Source organism: Lissotriton helveticus, chromosome 1_1, assembly GCF_964261635.1.
Source record: "Lissotriton helveticus chromosome 1_1, aLisHel1.1, whole genome shotgun sequence".
In the NCBI taxonomy this organism is placed as follows: domain Eukaryota; kingdom Metazoa; phylum Chordata; class Amphibia; order Caudata; family Salamandridae; genus Lissotriton; species Lissotriton helveticus.
In genome coordinates, this window is record NC_136057.1 from 88155643 (window position 1) to 88176579 (window position 20937).

At 46.3% G+C, this 20937-nt stretch overlaps 1 protein-coding gene across 2 annotated transcripts in view; it reads left to right on the plus strand.

Moving 5' to 3' along the window:
• Nucleotides 1-20937, plus strand: part of LOC144754206 (uncharacterized) — a 203947-nt gene that overhangs the window by 175410 nt on the left and 7600 nt on the right. Inside the window, exon 5 of one of the 2 annotated variants that reach the window (XM_078641830.1) lies at nt 15968-16017. The exons of the other annotated variant lie outside the window; for it this stretch is intronic. Coding sequence (XP_078497956.1) covers nt 15968-16017 — 50 coding nt within the window. The remainder of the gene's footprint in view (nt 1-15967; nt 16018-20937) is intronic. 2 annotated transcript variants of the gene reach the window in all.

Genomic DNA, 20937 nt, shown 5'->3' on the forward strand with positions numbered 1-20937 from the left:
ATGAAGTCATTGTCGAGCTGTTTAAATATCCACCTGTCTCCCCACCTCTTCCCCAATGCATCCTTAACCAGTGGCCTAGCCAGTGTGCCCCAGGCCCCAAAACAAGAAAGGAAATGTGACCACTGCCCTCTGTTTGGACTGTGGAAAACAGCAATAATCATTGTTCTGTGGGCCCCTCAGGCCTTTGTTTGAACTGTGACAAACAGCAGTTATCAGGGTTCAGTGGGCCTTTAAGGCGTCTGGGAGCTGGTGCCACTGCACCTGCTGCACCAATAGAAAGCTAAGCCCCTGCCCTGAACAGCTTCTATTCTAGCCCCACTGGTGAACTGAACCAGCCAAGTAATGATCTGGCCATATCTGCAGGCATGCAGCCGCCTCTTCGACTGAAGGGATTTAAGTCGCATGAAAGCAGCATGCGGGAAACAAATATTTTCTGAGGCAGTCAACCAACACCTCGTCTGTTCCAACCTGAATCCATTTAAAACCAGGGATCAAAAAACGGTTTATCGTCATCTCTTGCTTATCAAAAGGGTAAAACAGATTCATCTAACATTACAGTGTACCACATAAAAAAATGAATGGTGATTCTGTTTACAAATTAAAACTAGCTTGCATAAAGAAAGGGGAGCCTTTGGCCAAAATAGCCATTTTCCCTACCCATACTTCTAACACATCTTTTACAAAAAAATTTTAACTACATTGTCATCTGGAAATAGTCATTAGCGCCTACTCATAAGCAAATGACATTTAGAATTCTCTTTCACTTCAAGCTTTCAAAAGTAAATTGATATAAAAGCAGTATTGAATTTTTTGACATTGTGTACTCTTACCAAAATTGAGAGCATCAATTTTATATGACACGCCATAGAAAAAAGGAGTTCTTTATATATACTAAACCTCCAGAAACATTTGATTAACCAGTTATAAAGTCACGTCTAGCTTAGTTATTTTATAGTCTTCTTTTTAAGAGAAATTATTTCACATTGTTACTGGATCTGCATGGCTAAACACTTATAAGGTCCCAAAGGCGAGACCTATTGGCTATGCCAATGCTTGTTATTGATTGAGTACAATGAGCAGCAGCACTTTTGATTAGGTCCTGAAGAAAGCCGCAAACACCTCTTTGGAGGGTTAATAGGCTGAAACATGTTGACCTCTTATCTGCCCCCACTACCCTAGCTCATTTTTGTGGTATTTCGTATACCATTCTCTATAACAAAACATGCCTGAACTCCTCCCTCTCAGTGAGGGGGCTGTACCCTGTACTTTAACTAGGTATAACGGTGGGAGGAGCTTCTGAATGAGGAAGCATGCCAACTATGGTGGGTAAGGGAAATCTTCCCTTTAAAGGGATATTTCATCTTAGCTAGGTTTTCATGTGCAACAGTAATCCTCATAGACCCAAGGGTTTTTTGATTGTGGTGGAAATACATTTTTACCCCTTCATTGTACGTTTAAGCACAGACCATTGCTTGAAATGTTGTGATCAATGTAGGAAAAATACTCTGTGCGCTGAGAAAATGTGTTAAAATAACGGAAAGTAGATAATTGCATTTAATACCTTCTCATACCTGGATTTATCTAGAAGAGAAGTCTGTTAATTCAAGCAGTTTTTTAATACCACAAGGTATAAGAAATTAGGGGATCTTTATCTGATATCTTTATCAGTAAATTATCTGAAATTATTGCACATATACTTTTGCAAGTATTATTTCTAAAGATAAAGGAAATTCTATATTTGTCTTTTCTAAACTAACTCCAGTGCGTATGACTACAATAGCCACCTCTCTCAAATCAATATTGTGCTTGTTTTAGTGAGAAAGCTAAATGATCTAGGAGAAACCAGGAACTGGCGTCAGTATTTTTCTTAGGAAGCTTAAAGTTATAGAGTGAAAACACTTTTTAGAATGCCCCGAAAATTTTGATAAATATATTTCAATATGTTTGACAAAAAGAATAGGTACATTTCATGACAATATTGAAATGGGAACTAACAGGAATAAATATTTACACAGCAATACAAAAATAATAGAGATTAAATTTCAGCAATATAGGAAAAACTGAGGTTCATGTACTAATAATCCATTTGGTAAAAAGTGGTTGCTTGTAGAGTCAGCACACTACTTTGTCTGTGATAGCTTTTAAATGAAGGCATTTCTTAATGCACCCCATTTTACTTTCAGATTCACAAATGTCCCCTTGGGTTACTACCTCCTGTTACTGTTTTTCAGTCCACATATGGTTTCAAAGCTCAATACATACCTTAACAATGTATTAAATATTCAGAAGGGAAACTATTAACATTCCCCTTCCAAATTCGGGATTGTTAAATGGGCTTAGTACATTTCAAAAAGGGGTTTAGCATTTGCAAACTCTGTGAATTACTGAACCAGTGGATTTTTTTAACAATAAAACGTGAGGCAATTTTTCTCAATTCCCTCCAAATTAAGTTTGCTAATATTGTTAATTGAATGATAACCGGTGCATGTACCTATTTAGTGTTAGTGTTGCTTCAGATCAAATAAAAACCATCACACATAACTCTTACACAATACTTAAAGACAGAATTTCTGACATCCAGCGTTAATGTTTTGTTAAATATATTTGCAAATGTTGTCACTTAAACAGGAAAGCAGCAAAAGCAGTCTCTGGACATAAAATAGGATGTGATCATAATCTTTAGATACATTTTCTGAGTTTCAGGAACAATGTGTGTCTTCTGGGTTTACTCTAAACTACTATAATAAACATATTCAATGCTTTTAGATTTGATCTGTTTGTACTTGTTTCTATTGCAGACAATAATCTAGATTTAGACCAAAGATCAATTCCACCCATAGCTTTTAAAATCTATTTATCAATGATCTCTATTAGTGTTATTGCAACTGTAATAGAACTGATCTGAGAAGTGGACCTTCAAGTATTATGCTCAGTCAATTTATTGAACAAACTATGGAGTTAAAATCTGAATAGATTTGATTCACAAGCATTGCCTGACCACTGTATTTTACATCAATAGATTACTTATCAGCACATTTTCTCTAAGTACAATTCAGTTAATTTCTATTTTTCGCGGAGCTCGTGCTGGGTCTGTTAGAACTCTTTTAAAATATGACATTTAAATGTCCAAAAAATCAGGAATTCTAGTTTCAAGCCTGGTCAAACCTTAATGAATGCTACACCAAAAGATGCCCTTCTGTTCCTACATTTGATTGTGTACCATGATTCAGAAATGGCATGTTTTTGCTTTTGGAAGTAAAAATCTAAACCTATTTATTGTTCTTGCCAGCCGAAATATTATCACTAATTGGGACGATAACAACAAGTGGTCTTGTGATGCTTGCTGGAATGGGAAGTGTTTATTCAAAAAGTGGATGGAATTCAAGTTTAGGAGACAATTTTACAAAAGTGTATGGATTTTGTATATATTTCAAATTATTGATCTCCAAAATGGCCTAAATCAATAAATTGAATTGAAATTCAATTTATCATTTGAATCCTATTGTTGGAAAAGATGTGATTTTGAACCCCATGAGGCGGTTCCTTTCCGGAAAGCATTCAGGTTGTAATCATGAGTCAAATAATGCTGAGGAGGTTAAAATATTCAAATTGAATTCTAATTACATATGAAATGTTCAATGTTCAATATATTTCTCTTAGTATTTTAATGTGAGGACTTTATTGTTTAAGGAAAATAATTAGTATTTGTTTTTCTATATGTAGGAAGCATTACATTAATGAAATCACTGTATCCCACCTTCTTTGTTTCCTTTCCTGTTCTTTATGAACGTTTCTATTGCTGAACTTTAAAGATTGCCCGAAATTAGGAATTGTGCTCTACATAACTTTGCTGTGTTACAGTATGTTGATTTGTATGTACTACTTTTGTCTCCTATGTGTATGGCAACTGATGTTTTGTTTTGCTTTAATAATCAGCTTATGTTTATTAGGTTTTATTATTCAATAAAATGTTTCAAACACAACAAATGGTAGTTGATATGTATTTACAACTGCAGCATTTTTATAGTGTGGGTCAGTTTCAAAGGGGCCAAAAATATGGTCTGTGGGATGACGAAGGACCACATTGGCATCAGCAGGGAGAGGTTTGGGCAGGTGACTAGGGGTACATGTAAGGTTGGAAGTAGGGAAAACAAAGCATGTACATTGTGTGGACTGTGACTCCTGGAGTTATTGTGAGGGATGCCATGCTACCCTGTAAATGAATCCCCTAGTGATTATTATCAACAAACTTTATTCGGTTTTATAAAAGAAAAACATCTTCCAAGTTACAGATTGACAAATATAATATGTCCAAGTTAATCAGAACACAACATATAAATTCATGAATTACGGCAGTAGTACTTGCGTCTTTGAGATCTCAATGAATGCCGTCATCAGAATCGGAAGCCGCTGGGGACCACACAGTGCATGGGCCGTTACTGGTTCAAGCAAAGTATCAACATCCGTTGGCATGACTGATGGGAGTGTGTTGTTCTATTGTAACGTAGCTAGGATACACGAAGAATTACGGCTCAAGGATGACCCTCCCCCCCTTTAATGGAGTGTTAATTGTTTCAAAGCAAGTAGAATATAGGTTTTCCAGTGTAAAAGCAAAAGTTGAGAACAAAAGCAGTTCACTTGAAAATAAGAGGGAGGTAACTGTTGTGAAAGAGAAGAAGGAAATAAATAAAACAAATGACCAGAGCTTCAAAGGGCAGTGCTTCAGGTGTGGCATAACAGGCCATTTGGCTAACTGGAGAGAATGCCCAGAATGGTTAGGCTGTGTCTGAGGGTTTTGGCAGGAAGGGGCATTTTTTTCCATGTTGAAGGTACCAGAAAAACGAGAAAAGGTATAAAAGCCCCAAAGTATCTGAAATATGTGATGAAATAGTCTTGCAAATAAATGCGTCAGGTGAAGGTAGTCCCAAGGATATTGTAGATGCAATGTTTGATTCTTGCTCCAGACTAACCATTATTTCTGACCAGTTTTCAGATACAAGTTCAAAGATAGAGCCCAGTTCAATAACATGGACATACAACCTAGTGGGTGTGGGGGCCAACACATCATGAAAGGCTACTGTTTGGGTAATATTCAGGACTGTGGAAAGAAAACCCTAAGCAAAGTGTACTTGTCTGAGATAGGTGACAACATTTTAGGATGGCCAGTCCAGAAAATCTTAGGTGTAGTTCTTGACCCTAATTCCTCACTACAAATCCAAGTGCAAGCGATCAAGGACAACTGTTTTTTACACGTGTCCAGAAGTATTTAGCAGAAAATTAGGATGCCTCAAATCATACATCCACAAAAGTAAGTTAAAACCTAATGCAACCCCTGTTGTATCCAAGGTCTGAAGACTGCCAGTGAACATAAAATTATGTGGTGAGCCCGAATTGGAGAGATTGTGTGAACAGAATGTCATTGAGCCAGTCGAAGCCACAGAGTGGTTAGCTCCCATTCTGGGAGCACGAAAGCTGACAGCAAGGTGAGATTGTGTGTACATTTAAGAGCACTGAACAAGGAAGTAGTGTTTGAAAGTTTCCCATGGTTTTCCAAAACTATGTTTTTCCAGAATTTACAAAACATGTTTTTGTAGTGATTGCTATAAAGTACCTATTTGATTTAACACCTTGCCTGCTCATGACGAGCTCAGCTCGTCATGAGTTGTGCCGCTCGCATGCTCACGCGTGTTAGACCTGTCTGCCTGTGGGAAGTCCCTCCAATGTATTATTTATTTTGTCCCCTTTTTGCCCCTCATACCTTTCTACTCTTTTTGTGTCCACTAGTTTTACGGTGTCGGCCAATGGGTTAGATGCTCTTTTGCCCTCATAGTTTTTCACCTCAGGCCTAGGTGCCCTTTTCTGACTGGAAAAGATGGGACCCACAAAATGGTCGCCATCAACTGCCACAACTGTCACACCTGAGATCTCACCTATAGGACAGAATAGGGCATTCCAGAACCTTCTGGCCCTTTCTGGACCTCTGAGGGTCAGCCTATATAAGGCGGAATGCTGGGCAGCCATTTTGTCTTGCCAGAGAGAGTCAGCTGGAGGACAGGCTGAAGCATAAGGTGGGGGTAGGATAGCCAAAGGGTTGACCTCCCAGTCTAGGGACGCTTCCTTATTGATTCACCACCCTTCCTCCCTTGTGGTTACTTGACCTGACCCCGCTGCGTGGGAATCCTGGAGACCCTGGGCGCCTGACCAACCCCTAGCCTAGAAGTAAGGGTTATGAATGGTTGAGGGTGACTGTATTGCTGAGGAGCACAGTCCATTGTCCAGTAGGAAGCCTCTTTGAGACTCTAGCAGTGTTTTGCCGAGCAGAAGGAAGGGTTAATGCGGAGGGATCGTTGATTGTGACCCCCTCGATTGGCTCCTTAAATGGACTGAGGACGTAGTTGCCTTTGATTTCCCTCTGCAATTTACCCAAGCGGAGTTTCCCCCTCATACCTGTGGTGTCAGGCTGCTGGTGTGGATAGCGGCTCACCAAAGGGGGGAAGGCAGGAACTGTCTGGTTGGGGGCGGAGATCGCCAGTAGCGTGAACGAGCAGGAGAGGCGATCTCATCCTTCCCTGGGCCAGTGTGAGATAGGCAGAGGCTTTGCCTGAGGAAAGCATTCCCCTGAGCGGCGCAGATCTGGTGCGGCAGCCACCGGTCCTGGAGTGGGCGGAGCGGAGAAAGAAGAGCCGTCAGAGTTGAGCGGGCTCGGGTGTGGAGCCACTACACTCCCGCGCATGCCTGGTTGGGCCGATTGTCCTTGAGAGGCGGAGTCGGCTGGAAAAGAGCACATGGGCGGGAGGCGAGAATCGACTCTCGTCAGCCGGTGTGGCCCTTCGCCCCGCGCCAGCTCTGGTATCGAGTGGCTGGTCGGGCGGGAGAGGCGGATCGAGCAGCCAGAGGTTACCGGCTAAGACTTCTGTCGTGGTCTCCCTTTCCGCTCAGCGATCTGAGACTTTGGCCTAGTGGGCCCAACTGACAAGTAAGGAGTGCGTGATGGGGGAAGACTAAAACCCAGAGTTTTACCGCCAAGAGGGACTGAGGAGCGGTTCCTCCCAGAAGGTCTCATTGTGAGGGGAAATTCAGTCATTGTGCCCTTGAGATTTCCCCAGGAAACCTGTTCGCTCCCCATGCTGAGTCCCAGAAGTTGGTAACTGATGAGATGAAGTAATCCTTTTGGTTTCAGGTTCAGAGGAGAGCGGACACAGAACAGTGATCTGGGGGTAGTTCTATCTGTCGAAGTATTGCTAAAAGTACCTTCTGTCAGAGAAAAGTGTAAAGACCTCATAATAGTTACGGGTGCATAGGATATTCTAGGATAATCAATGTTATCCTTTTCTAGCTGCATTATATTGTTAGAAAGGAGGGGTGAAACTAGTACTGTATCTTGATGTAAATGTACCGAGAAGAATAAGTTGGAATTGTTAAATGTGACCCAACACTCAAGGTGAAAACGATTAAGGAGAAATACTGGTGTAAAGGAGACAGAGTAAAACAAATCTATTTTTATAAATCAATTCATATTTTTCCAAGACAATGGTGTAGCGTCATTTTTGAGTGGAATTGCTTTGACTTACTGCTGGGTGGTATGCAATCTTTACATATGTGCCTCTGATAGTTGACTGTCTTACCCTAGGCCAGGCTACCCTAGGTGACCTGACAACTCTAGATCCAGCATATTGGTGTCTAGCGGTGGGATGAAAACTGTGGTTGCGACTACTCTGCAGTAACTAAGTGAAATCCACTAACCTACACCTGGAGTTTTCTCCTGGCGGCCTTCCTAATTTTTACTTTTGCTTTTTCCAAATTTATTCCTGGTGGTGGGTTGGAGGTAGCTTCAGGTTGCCCTTGTAACTCTATTCTTTTTGTGTGCTTGACCTTGAATTGCCTTTAGCAAAATGGAATTTGCACTGGAAAAACTGGACACGTATTCAGTGGCCCAGCTAAAAGACTTCTGTCAACAAATGGGAGTGTTCTTTAAGCGTGGTGCCAAGAAGGGGGAACTCCAGACCAGTTTGAGGTCTTGGGTGGAAGCGCGCAGAGAAGGGAAGGAGGAGGATGAGGGGACAGACCGGGACACGGTCATAGAGGTAGAGGGATTATTCCACCCTGAGGTGGGAAACCTACTCCCAGGACCAATGACCTCTTCTAGGAGGGGCAGTAGTGTCTCCGGGGGAAGCTTGACCGAAGCGGAACTCACAGACAGGAGGGAAAAAAGGAAGCTGAAGTGGGAGTTAGCCAGGTTAGAACAGGAGAAGGAGGAACAGAGGATGACTCATGAGCTTAGACTAAAAGAGCTAGAACTCAAGGCTCTACAGTTAGGACTCGCCAACTCTCCAAATGGTGGCAGCGAAACCAGAGAACCAACCAGGGAGTCCAGACCCTACCTGCCTAAGGATATAATTGCCAGCTATAGTCAGGGGGATGACATAGCCAAGTGGCTGGCTGCCTATGAGGTCTCCTTAAGAGCCCATGGGATCCAGGAGAAACACTGGGGGGGTGGGTTGTACAAGTACATGCCTCCTACTGGTCGGGACACCTTGTTAGCCTTAGAACCAAAGGAGCAGACCAACTACCCCACTATGAAGTTAGCGTTGATTAGAAAGTTTGGGCTAACCCCGGAAAAGTATCGCCAAAAGTTCAGGGGGAGCCACAAGTTAAGCACCCAGAACTGGGTGGATTTCCTGGATTATGCAAGGAAGGCATTGGAGGGCTGGGTACAGGGCAGTGAGGTGAAGGATTATGAGGGGTTGTATGACCTTTTTCTTAAAGAGCATCTACTCAAGAAATGTTTTCCCGAGCTGCGCCAACACCTGGTGGACAGCAAGCTGACCAGCCCCCGGAAGCTTGCAGAGGAGGCGGACATCTGGGCAAGTACCCGGGTGTCCTCAAAGGGGACTGGAGGGGATTCCCAAAAGGCCGGACAGGGCGCCCCTTAGAAGAAGGAGGGGGGAGATAAAAAGCAAGAGTTCTCTAAAGGTCCCCAAAACAGTTTCCAGGGAAAAGGAACAGGTTTCACCCCTAAGGCTAACCCGCCCAGAAACCCTCATCCTGGCCAAAGCCAGCAGCCAAGGGTTGTCCACTGTTTTGAGTGTGGTGGTATTGGACATTATAAGGGGGATGTCAGATGCCCAAAGAGACCACCCCCTCCCACCGGAGGAAAAGCCCCGGGAGTAGCTAGTGTAGCGCTCGGGGAGGAGTTGCCCTTAGATAAGGGGGGTTAGTGGGCGGGTGTCACCTTAGTGTCCCTGGGAGAACGGGAGATGGTTCCTAAGATCCAGGTGCCCCCAAATACTACCAAGTATGGGCAGTGGATCACCATCAATGGCCAGAGAGGGGAGGCTCTGAGAGATACAGGAGCCAGTATGACTATGGTGAGAAGTCATCTGGTGTCTCCAGAGCAGGTGATTCCCAATGTACTCCACCCCGCCGCGATGGCTGACGGCAGAATGGGCCACTACCCCGTGGCCGAGGTTCCCTTTGAGTGGGAAGGGGTTGCAGGTTCACTTCGAGTTGCCGTAAGCCCTGCCGTGCCAGTTGATTGTCTGTTGGGGAATGACATGGAGCACAATGCTTGGAGAGAGGTGGAATACCGGACGCATTCAGCGATGCTAGGTACACCTGACTGGGCCTGTGTAAGCACAAGGTCTGCGACTGCCCGGTGAGGGAGTTCGCCTGGGTTGGAGCCTGGAACAATGGCCCAACCCGCTGCCAAAAAGGGACAGACCCGAAGACAGGAGAAGCCTGCTTCGGCTTCCACACCCCATGTGACAGATCGGCCACCTGCGGTGGTGGACCAGGAGTCCGTGGAGGGGGGAGTAGTTTCTCTGGAGGACCTGCCCCTCCCTGCTGAGTGGCATGTGGAGGGGGGCCTACCAGAGAAGAGTTCTGTAAGGGCCAGGAGTGCCCTACCCTTGAGGGACTGAGGCGACAGGCTGAAGCCCCGGCAGCAGGGGACGTTGCGGGACACTACCACATTTACTGGGAGGATGGACTCCTCTACAATGAATCCAAGGTACCCTTACCTGGTTCATCAAGGGCCTTGGTAGTCCCGCAACGGTACCGAGCCTTTCTGCTGGAATTGGCTCATGAAATTCCCTTGGCAGGACACTTAGGTCAGGACAAGACCTTTGCTCGGCTTGTCCCCCACTTTTACTGGCCTCAGATGAAAGTGGCGTCTAACACCTACTGTCGGACGTGTGTAACCTGCCAAGCCAGTGGGAAAACAGGGGTGAAGCTGAAAGCTCCCCTGGAACCACTTCCTGTCGGTAGCACCCCCTTTGAAAGGGTGGGCATCGACATTGTAGGGCCATTGGATCCACCAACAAGAGCTGGTCACAGGTTCATCCTGGTTCTGGTGGATCATGCCACAGGGTACCCAGAGGCAATTCCTCTGAGGACTGTCACTGCACATGTGGTGGCTAGGGCCCTGATGGGGATCTTTACCCGAGTGGGATTCCCCAAGGAAGTTGTGTCCGACAGGGGGACAACTTTATGTCAGCGTACATGCGGGCAATGTGGAAGGAGTGTGGAGTGACCTACCGGTTCACCACTCCCTATCACCCCCAGTCCAATGGTCTGGTAGAAAGGTTCAACAAGACCTTGAAGGGCATGATCAGAAGTCTGCCTGAAAGCCTGCGGAGGAAATGGGACGTCCTCCTACCCTGTTTTCTATTCTCCTACAGGGAAGTGCCACAGAAGGGAGTGGGCTTCAGCCCCTTTGAGCTTCTGTATGGGCACCCTGTACGCTGTCCTCTCAGCCTGGTGAAGGATGGATGGGAAAAGTCTCCCAGGAACCCCCCCCCGGATGTGGTGAGCTACATGCTGGCCTTCAGGAGCCAAATGGCGAAGTTGTGGAAGCAAGCTTCTGACAACTTGGAGGCCAGTCAGGCAGTAATGAAGGAGTGGTATGACCACAACGCTCACCCGGTGGAGTTGGAGCCTGGCCAGAAAGTGTGGGTGATGGAGCCTGGAGAGCTAAGTGCCCTCCAGGATCGCTGGACAGGCCCCTTTGAGGTGTTAGAAAAGAAGGGTAAGGCCACATACCTGGTGGACCTTAAGACCCCTCGACAGCCCCTACGGGTGCTACATGCTAACCGACTCAAACCCCACCATGAGAGGCCTGAGGTCATCTTAATGATGGTGACTGATGGAGGAGAGGAAGCGGAAAGCGAACCTCTCCCAGACTTGTTCTCGTCTCAAGAAAAGGATGGGTCAGTGGAGGGAGTGATTCTCTCCCCATCCCTAACTCCTGAACAGCGGGAGGACTGCCGCCAGATACTGGAGCAGTACTCTACGTTGTTCTCCCTTGTCCCGGGAAGGACTCACCTGTGTACCCATGATGTGGACACAGGAGACAGCCCACCAGTGAAGTCAAAGACCTACCGGCTGTCAGACAAGGTGAAGGCTAGCATTCATGGAGAGGTTACCAAGATGCTGGAGCTAGGAGTTATAGAACCTTCCAGCAGCCCCTGGTCCAGTCCGGTGGTTCTAGTGCCAAAAGCCGCTCCACCAGGCACCACTCCAGAACTGAGGTTCTGTGTGGATTACCGGGGACTGAACTCAGTTACCAAAACTGATGCTCATCCGATCCCTAGGGCGGATGAATTAATTGACCGGCTAGGAGCTGCCCAATATCTCAGTACCTTTGACCTCACTTCAGGGTACTGGCAGATCTCCTTGACAGATGGAGCAAAGGAAAGGTCAGCCTTCTCCACGCCTGAGGGACACTTCCAATTTTGTGTGATGCTCTTTGGGCTCAAGAATGCCCCTGCTACATTTCAGCGGCTGGTGAACCAGGTCCTCTCCGGAATGGAGGGTTTCTCCGCTGCCTACCTGGATGACATTGCTGTCTTCAGCAGCAGTTGGGAGGACCATTTGCAACATTTGCAAGCAGTTCTCCAGGCCCTGAAACAATCTGGCTTGACAATCAAAGCCAGCAAATGTTAGATTGGGCAGGGGTCGGTTGTGTACCTTGAACACTTGGTGGGTAGGGGAACAGTGCAGCCCCTCCAGGCAAAGATTGAGGCAATCATGGCCTGGGAACCCCCCAGGACCCAGACTGGGGTCCGAGCTTTCCTGGCCCTCACCGGTTACTACCGTCGCTTTGTGAAGGGATATGGCACTATTGTAGCGGCCTTCACAGAGCTTACCTCAAAGAAACAACCTCCACGGGTAGTTTGGACAGAGGCTTGTCAGCAAGCCTTTGAAAAGTTGAAGCAGGCAATGTGTGCAGCACCGGTCCTGAAGGCCCCAGACTTCTCCAAGGATTTCATTGTCCAGACAGATGCATCAGAACATGGCATTGGGGCAGTGTTATCGCAACTGAATGAAGAGGGCCTGGATCAGCCTGTAGTTTTCCTATCCAGAAGGCTGCTTCCCCGGGAACAGAAGTGGAGTGCAATTGAGAGGGATGTTTTTGCGGTGGTGTGGGCTCTGAAGAAGTTGCGGCCATACCTGTTTGGCTCGCACTTCCTGGTTCAGACTGACCACCGACCCCTTCGTTGGCTGATGCAGATGAAGGGGGAGAATCCCAAGTTGCTGAGATGGTCCATCTCCCTACAGGGAATGGACTTCCGGGTGGAACATCGGCCTGGAGTGGACCACGCCAATGCAGACGGTCTCTCTAGGTATTTCCGCCTTAGTGATGAGGACTCCCAAGGGGTTGGGTAGCACTCCCCACTTTCAGCTGGGGGGGACGCGTGTTAGACCTGTCTGCCTGTGGGTAGTCCCTCCAATGTATTATTTATTTTGTCCCCTTTTGCCCCCTCATACCTTTCTACTCTTTTTGTGTCTACTAGTTTTACGGTGTCCGCCAAGGGGTTCGATGCTCTTTTGCCCTCATAGTTTTTCACCTCAGGCCTAGGTGCCCTTTTCTGACTGGAAAAGATGGGACCCACAAAATGGTCGCCATCAACTGCCACAACTGTCACACCTGAGATCTCACCTATAGGACAGAATAGGGCATTCCAGAACCTTTTGGCCCTTTCTGGACCTCTGAGGGTCAGCCTATATAAGGCGGAATGCTGGGCAGCCATTTTGTCTTGCCAGAGAGAGTCAGCTGGAGGACAGGATGAAGCATAAGGTGGGGGTAGGATAGCCAAAGGGTTGACCTCCCAGTCTAGGGACGCTTCCTTATTGATTCACCACCCTTCCTCCCTTGTGGTTACTTGACCTGACCCCGGTGCGTGGGAATCCTGGAGACCCTGGGCGCCTGACCAACCCCTAGCCTAGAAGTAAGGGTTATGAATGGTTGAGGGTGACTGTATTGCTGAGGAGCACAGTACATTGTCCAGTAGGAAGCCTCAGTGAGACTCTAGCAGTGTTTTGCCGAGCAGAAGGAAGGGTTAATGCGGAGGGATCGTTGATTGTGACCCCCTCGATTGGCTCCTTAAATGGACTGAGGACGTAGTTGCCTTTGATTTCCCTCTGCAATTTACCCAAGCGGAGTTTCCCCCCTCATACCTGTGGTGTCAGGCTGCTGGTGTGGATAGCGGCTCACCAAAGGGGGGAAGGCAGGAACTGTCTGGTAGGGGGCGGAGATCGCCGGTAGCGTGAACGAGCAGGAGAGGCGATCTCATCCTTCCCTGGGCCAGTGTGAGATAGGCAGAGGCTTTGCCTGAGGAAAGCATTCCCCTGAGCGGCGCAGATCTGGTGCGGCAGCCGCCGGTCCTGGAGTGGGCGGAGCGGAGAAAGAAGAGCCGTCGGAGCTGAGCGGGCTCGGGTGTGGAGCCACTACACTCCCGCGCATGCCTGGTTGGGCCGATTGTCCTTGAGAGGCGGAGTCGGCTGGAAAAGAGCACACGGGCGGGAGGCGAGAATCGACTCTCGTCAGCCGGTGTGGCCCTTCGCCCCGCGCCAGCTCTGGTATCGAGTGGCTGGTCGGGCGGGAGAGGCGGATTGAGCAGCCAGAGGTTACCGGCTAAGACTTCTGTCGTGGTCTCCCTTTCCGCTCAGCGATCTGAGACTTTGGCCTAGTGGGCCCAACTGTAAAGTAAGGAGTGTGTGGTGGGGGAAGACTAAAACCCAGAGTTTTACCGCTAAGAGGGACTGAGGAGGGGTTCCTCCCAGAAGGTCTCATTGTGAGGGGAAATTCAGTCATTGTGCCCTTGAAATTTCCCCAGGAAACCCGTTCGCTCCCCATGCTGAGTCCCAGAAGTTGGTAACTGATGAGATGAAGTAATCCTTTTGGTTTCAGGTTCAGAGGAGAGCGGACACAGAACAGTGATCTGGGGGTAGTTCTATCTGTCGAAGTATTGCTAAAAGTACCTTCTGTCAGAGAAAAGTGTAAAGACCTCATAATAGTTACGGGTGCATAGGATATTCTAGGATAATCACTGTTATCCTTTTCTAGCTGCATTATATTGTTAGAAAGGAGGGGTGAAACTAGTACTGTATCTTGATGTAAATGTACCGAGAAGAATAAGTTGGAATTGTTAAATGTGACCCAACACTCAAGGTGAAAACGATTAAGGAGAAATACTGGTGTAAAGGAGACAGAGTAAAACAAATCTATTTTTTTAAACCAATTCATATTTTTCCAAGACATTGGTGTAGCGTCATTTTTGAGTGGAATTGCTTTGAGTTACTGCTGGGTGGTGTGCAATCTTTACATATGTGCCTCTGATAGTTGACTGTCTTACCCTAGGCCAGGCTACCCTAGGTGACCTGACAACTCTAGGTCCAACAACGCGGCTTTTAGAAAAAAGCCGCACAGCGCAAAAATAACTGCCGCACGCATGCGGTTAAAGGAAAAATAATGCAGGGTTTGTAGTGTCTTTCCATTTTGCAGTGTATTCAATGGATCTATGTAAGACCCTTAAGGATAGAAAGTCTGTGTATTGCACGGTTACTCACAGGCACATCTCATTACCTTCTCACATCTCATTACCTCTCACACTCACTCAGGGCCTGATTACGATCTTGGCAGATGGGTTACTCCGTCACAAACGTTAAGGATATCCCGTGCACCAAAATACAATTCCATTATATCCTATGGAATTGTAATTTGGCGGACTGGATATCTGTCACGTTTGTGACGGAGTAACCTTGTCAGCCAAGATAGTAATAAGGCCCTCAGTCTGGTTTATAGGACTGGTTATGGATTAAGAAAGAAAGGGTGCTATATTCAAATGTTTTGATAAACAAAATCATGGACACAGTTAGGGGGACACTCATCTACTCCTTACTATTATGACCCTTCAGAAGTGGAACAACGTTGGCACAGAACTGCACGGTACCACCCACAGGCACACAGGGGTACTGCTGAAGATTTTCCAGATCTTCTCTGATGCTGGGGAATATTCAAAAGGTTAGAAACCTGCAGCTAAAAGTGTCAGAATTTCAACCTTTGAGGGTTCACTAATAGATTCTCAGAAATTGCAACCTTCAGGAATTGCTCCCACAATGGCTCAATTAGGCCATGGATCCACAGCTTTTGAGGGTTCACCCATGTCTTCTCAAAACTAACAGCATTCTATTCAAGAAGGTAGCTGTAGTTCATCAGTTTCTTATGTAGTTCATTCAATTATTCACCTAAATACCTTTTTTTTCCGAAATACAACTTGATTCATGTAGGTCCAATAATGAGTGCAGGTGAACATTACCTCAAAGACAAGAAAAGTTTTTGTTCAACGCACATCTTGATCAAGCTATGTAGTGAAGTAGGAGTCCTAACTCCACAGCACAAGTCTCCTTGTTTATCAGTCAATAATATTCTCAATATATCATCTTTCAGTGAGTGCACTCTGAGACGGGATGTCCTTTCACCACGTGTAAAATTAATTGCATTGTTGGGTTACAGTCCTGTTTTTCCATCACATACTTACTTAAAGTGTTTAGTTTGATTTGTTATTCCAAATACTGTTAAACAAAGACGAGATAGATCTTGAGAAAACAATTTGTCACAAGGGGAGGCTGGGAATTATGAAAAACAAATCTCCTGGTTTAATATATTCCATCTTGTTTGTTTCAGACCTTATCACATCTGGTAGAAAGAACAGACTTCTCTTCTGGAAAAACTTGGTATGAGAAGGTTTTAAATAGGATTATCAACGTTCCATTATTTTTAATGCATTTTCTCAGTACATAGAGTGTTTTCCCTACCTCACAATATTATAAGCAGTGTGCTGTGCTTAAACTACAATGATGGGGTAAGACTTTAGGGGCCAGGTGTATGTGCCTAGAATTTTGCGATTCTAAAATAGCGATTTTTACCGAATCACTATTTTGGAATCGCATATTATTTCGCGATTCCGTATTATTACCTAATAGCGATTCGGTAAATAACAAATCGCTATTAGATAACATGACTCCATTCATTCCAATGGGCCTACAGGCCCTTAGGAATTAATGGTATTGCATTTTCTAATTTGCAATTACCAAATTGGTAACTGCAAATTAGCGAATGAAAATCCAATGGTGCCCGGTGGCCTAAGGCCCTCCTGAAGAATCCCCAAAATGTAAATAGTGCACATCTAAAGGGGACACATGCCTTACGGGCATGTGTGCACAACATTGCACTTTGACATAATGCATTTATTTTGCATTTTTCAACATTCGCACATGGTTCCATCAACTAGAAGTTGATGGTAATTAGCGCTTCCTAAATGCACAGTTCGCATCTAGCTAAGGCTTCTTACATGTGCAATAGGGATTCGCAAATTGCGAATCCCGATTTGCATTCGCAATTTGGGTAAACACAAAAAATAAAGATTACCTACATTGTGAATTCCTAAGCCTTTCATTCATAGGAAAAGTGCTTTTTCCGCTCGCAAACGGGCTGATTCTGCGAATCGACCTGTTTCCGAGTACAAAAAGGCTTGATACATCTGGCCCCTATATCCTTAGCCACATGCCATTCACAGTTCAGCTGTACAGATGCCCGTTTAAATTGGTAGCTCAACATGCGAAGTGCCACCTGAAAGAGTCCATGTGATAACAAATGATTATGTATTGAGCTTACCTTAAACCTCGTACACAGTCAAATAAAAAGTAGCATAATCTCAAGAGTGTGAATTTTGCGACCACAAATAATTCTTTTTGAGGATTTCCAACTCACAAAAAGGTGTCTGTAATTTGTTGCACAGTGCAATTAGGAGGGTGACCGAAGGAGCACCGCCTGCTTAACTGCAAGCTGCGAAGACACATCAAAGGTATTTGACCACAATGGCGATCGCAAACAATTTATCATATCCGGATACAAGAGTGGAGCAAATCTCTTGATGTGGGCAGTTTCCTCTTTGGGAACCATGCTTGATGGCCTTAGAGAAAGGAGAGGATAGACAGTTGGTTCGGTTGGCCAATGCAAAGTTCTGTGATGTCTTCCAAATCTGAAAACTTTTTTTCAGTCTTTTTTAATGGATATGGGGTGCCTCTAAAATAAAAAATATATTAAAATATATTAATTTGGCAAAGTGAATGCAGAGATGCTGTAGTACTGACCCTAGTATGTCATCTTCTCTGTATATTCAGCAAATCATAGATAGTCACACAAAGCAACCTACCTACAAGGGACTATGAGAGGTCTTGGACAGGTCCTGTGACCTGGAGGGTCACACCAAGTGTGCCCGTTTTTTACGACAGAGAACTGTCATGGGTTTAACAGATAGAGCGGTGGTGGCAATGCACCCTGTTGTAAGGATCAATAGTCTGATGAGATCTTTTCATCAGGATCATTGGATGGCCTCATACTCACTCACTCATGTAATGCTCTGTTTCTATGTCCCTGTCCAGGCTTTGCGCTAACATCTCAAGTGCGTGTTAACCATGTTGGTGTGTTTAGCTTGTAAGGGAAATACTCAGAATGTGAGAGTGTGCCAGAGTAAACTACATCTTGTTTCTACCAGTTGTGTATACAAGTGGGTCCATCTAGCCCTCTTTTATGCCCCATTTCAAAGTCCTTTGTTACCAAGGAATAAATTGCTCTGCAGAGAACTCAGGTGCTTGCTTGCCACCAGGGCTGGTGTCTGCCTGACAGTCTAACCAACTTGAAGGGACAACATCTGCAGTCTGAATTAATTGCTGGTACCTGTCCTGAAGAGCCTAGAAGACTGCCTATTGCAGATACCTACTCTGGATATTTGATTGCATCACTATACAAACATGCTACTCAGATAAATACACGTAAAACTTTGGATATGTTAATTTTATATTATGGAATTCCTTTACAGATTCAGGCAGATAATGGTTCACATTTTAAAGGGACGATGGTACAAGAATATTGTGCACAACATAATACCGGGTGGATTTTTCATATTCCTTAATACCCACAAGGCGCAGGCTTAATTGAATGCATGAATGGTCTTTTGAAAGATCAATTGAAAAAACTGTTGAACGGTTCTTTGGAAAACTGGAAAGATAATTTATTTGATCGTTTACAAATTCTGAATAATCGTCCTTTGAACAACTCTGAAACTCCCTTAATGGGAACGTTAACTCCTTCTGTGAATGTTTTAGCCCCACACAGCAGTTGCCACGATAATCTATTGGGAAATATCTGCCGGAATCTTGGCTCCACATAGAGCGACCCCTGAAGCTGCTGGTCTGGATTTACATACTTTGAAGCAGCATACTTTGAAACCAAGAAACATTGTTCTTATTGAAACTGGAATTGGTGTCCAAATACCAGCAGGACACTTTGGGTTGATCGCCCCACGCTCTGGACTAGCACTGAAAGGCATCCAGGTGCAGAGTGGCGTGATTGATTCTGATTACCAAGGTGAAATAAACATTATTCTGTTGAACAGTGGTGATCTGGATTTAATAACACTTTGCTAAACTGCTTGCATACCTAACGGAGGAAAATTACACTGACAGCGAGTTACAGCGGCTCACTCACCTCACTCACCTCACTCACCTACGACTCGGCGCACCCGCTCCGCGGGTGCCCCTTCGCCTGTGCTGAGGTGGGAATAATACCTGACGTCCTTGAGGAGCATTAAGGCGGTGAGGAGGAAAAGCGGTACCGGGCGTGTGGCTGCAGCGGGGCTGCGAGCGTGCGGGGACTTCAATTCCCAGAAGTCCCTGCTAGACCGACGGAGAGCTTCCGGTCCGCTCTCCCTGCTGGCCCGCCCCCCGCCCTCCTGAGGCTTCATAACAGCAGTTTGCCGCCAAACGAGTGGGACACTTTGCTAAACTGCTTGCATACCTAACGGAGGAAAATTACACTGACAGCGAGTTACAGCGGCTCACTCACCTACGACTCGGCGCACCCGCTCCGCGGGTGCCCCTTCGCCTGTGCTGAGGTGGGAATAATACCTGACGTCCTTGAGGAGCATTAAGGCGGTGAGGAGGAAAAGCGGTACCGGGCGTGTGGCTGCAGCGGGGCTGCGAGCGTGCGGGGACTTCAATTCCCAGAAGTCCCTGCTAGACCGACGGAGAGCTTCCGGTCCGCTCTCCCTGCTGGCCCGCCCCCCGCCCTCCTGAGGCTTCATAACAGCAGTTTGCCGCCAAACGAGTGGGACACTTTGCTAAACTGCTTGCATACCTAACGGAGGAAAATTACACTGACAGCGAGTTACAGCGGCTCACTCACCTACGACTCGGCGCACCCGCTCCGCGGGTGCCCCTTCGCCTGTGCTGAGGTGGGAATAATACCTGACGTCCTTGAGGAGCATTAAGGCGGTGAGGAGGAAAAGCGGTACCGGGCGTGTGGCTGCAGCGGGGCTGCGAGCGTGCGGGGACTTCAATTCCCAGAAGTCCCTGCTAGACCGACGGAGAGCTTCCGGTCCGCTCTCCCTGCTGGCCCGCCCCCCGCCCTCCTGAGGCTTCATAACAGCAGTTTGCCGCCAAACGAGTGGGACACTTTGCTAAACTGCTTGCATACCTAACGGAGGAAAATTACACTGACAGCGAGTTACAGCGGCTCACTCACCTACAACTCGGCGCACCCGCTCCGCGGGTGCCCCTTCGCCTGTGCTGAGGTGGGAATAATACCTGACGTCCTTGAGGAGCATTAAGGCGGTGAGGAGGAAAAGCGGTACCGGGCGTGTGGCTGCAGCGGGGCTGCGAGCGTGCGGGGACTTCAATTCCCAGAAGTCCCTGCTAGACCGACGGAGAGCTTCCGGTCCGCTCTCCCTGCTGGCCCGCCCCCCGCCCTCCTGAGGCTTCATAACAACATTCTACTCCCACAGCGCGGGACGCAGCCCGGGCTAAGACTGGGCAAAGACAGGGCCGTTTTAGGCCGTTATAGACCGATTACGACCGGACCGGGCCCTCCCTCTTGGCCTTTCTATGTGAACTATATAGTTGGTTTCCCTGTTTTGATTTGCCTCACGTACAGCCCACATAATGTCTGTCCGTAAAACTAGGAGTAAATCCAGTAAGACTTCTAAAAAGCCTACAGGCACCTTAGACGATTTCATCACCAGGACTAGCCTTTCAATTGATAACGAAATAACCAAACTCCAGCACAAAGTGTCACTAGAATTAGAGTGTGCTAGGAGGCTCTCCACTGAGCTTGCACTTAAGAAAAAATCTTCCTTAGGTAGTATTGCTAATTCAAAAACTCCCGAGCGTACTACTGGACCCATGGCAATTATCACTCTGGCCGAGGTTCATTCTACTGCAGAGGGAACAACCCCCCTTATCAATCATGATTTCATTGGGCCCTCCGTTAGTTCTGAACCCGGAAGCCCTCTTCCTTTGGATCTCACGATAGAGAGTATCGAGGGTACCAAAAACGAGGCGAACCCTAAAGTACTGGTTGAAAAAGGGTCTAACAAAAGCCACGTGCCAGTTAAGGCGTCATTAAAGCATAAGAGAAAACGCAAACACTTAACTGCCTATGCTAGGAAAAAGGCAAAGGTAGCACTTAGTCAGAACATTAAGTGGGGTGCTCCACATATGCCTAGGACAATTATTGACAATAGTATATCTGAGGAGGCGCCTTTAACTGAAGAAAGTATTAATGATAGCATAGTTGAGCAAAACTCGATTACAATG